The sequence below is a fragment of the Sphaeroforma arctica genome (genome assembly GCF_001186125.1).
Source record: "Sphaeroforma arctica JP610 unplaced genomic scaffold supercont1.13236, whole genome shotgun sequence".
Lineage (NCBI taxonomy): Eukaryota > Ichthyosporea > Ichthyophonida > Sphaeroforma > Sphaeroforma arctica.
The window spans coordinates 1-670 of record NW_014027322.1 but is presented as its reverse complement, the minus strand read 5'-3'; the positions used below and the strand labels follow the sequence as shown (position 1 = coordinate 670).

At 44.5% G+C, this 670-nt stretch overlaps 1 protein-coding gene across 1 annotated transcript; it reads left to right on the top strand.

Annotated features, from left to right (window-relative positions):
- Nucleotides 1-140: 140 nt before the first annotated feature.
- SARC_18022 (hypothetical protein) lies at nt 141-299 on the top strand (the record flags this gene model as incomplete). The annotated part of the gene is made up of 1 exon (XM_014287895.1): nt 141-299. A coding segment is annotated over one exon (159 nt), but the record flags the coding sequence as incomplete, so codon positions are not given.
- Nucleotides 300-670: the final 371 nt, after the last annotated feature.

Genomic DNA, 670 nt, shown 5'->3' with positions numbered 1-670 from the left:
TATGTGTGTGTGTTGATACATAGATGCAGATGTGGTTATATTTCTATTCGTCGTATTCAGATGTGAGATGTGTTGCCTATCTTCATTACACTGTCTACATCCTTGTCCAACCACACGTCACTTACTTCCGCTCCGCACAGACGCTAAAACCAGAACGACCGGAGAATGTGATGATTGATTTCTTGGCCACACACCCGCCCATTCTGGTGCAGGACTATTTGTATGAGATCACTCTGGGCACCAACGAGATGAAGCCCATCTACACCAAGGCTCCCACACAGGTGAGAGGTCCTTACTAAAACCCTATAACCCTACACAGGTGAGATGTCCTTGCTAAAACCCTAACACCCTACACAAGTGAGATGTCCATACAAAAACCCTATAACCATACAAACGTGAGATGTCCTTATTGAACCCCTAAATTTAATAGACACCTCATTACGACCCGAAACCCCTAATACTTAAAACCTTAAACAGCAGAGATGTGCTTATATGGTCCTCTCTCTCTAGAGAAGGTCTCTGATGGACTTTTAACACAGCCCACAATCCTTGTTGTAATTACCTGTGGCGTGTTGTGCTTCTGACTGCGACTATCTCCAGAGTGCCATGACCCCAATCCTTATCCTCATGCCTATGCGTATGTTTATCCTTCACTTGTTTATACTTGCCC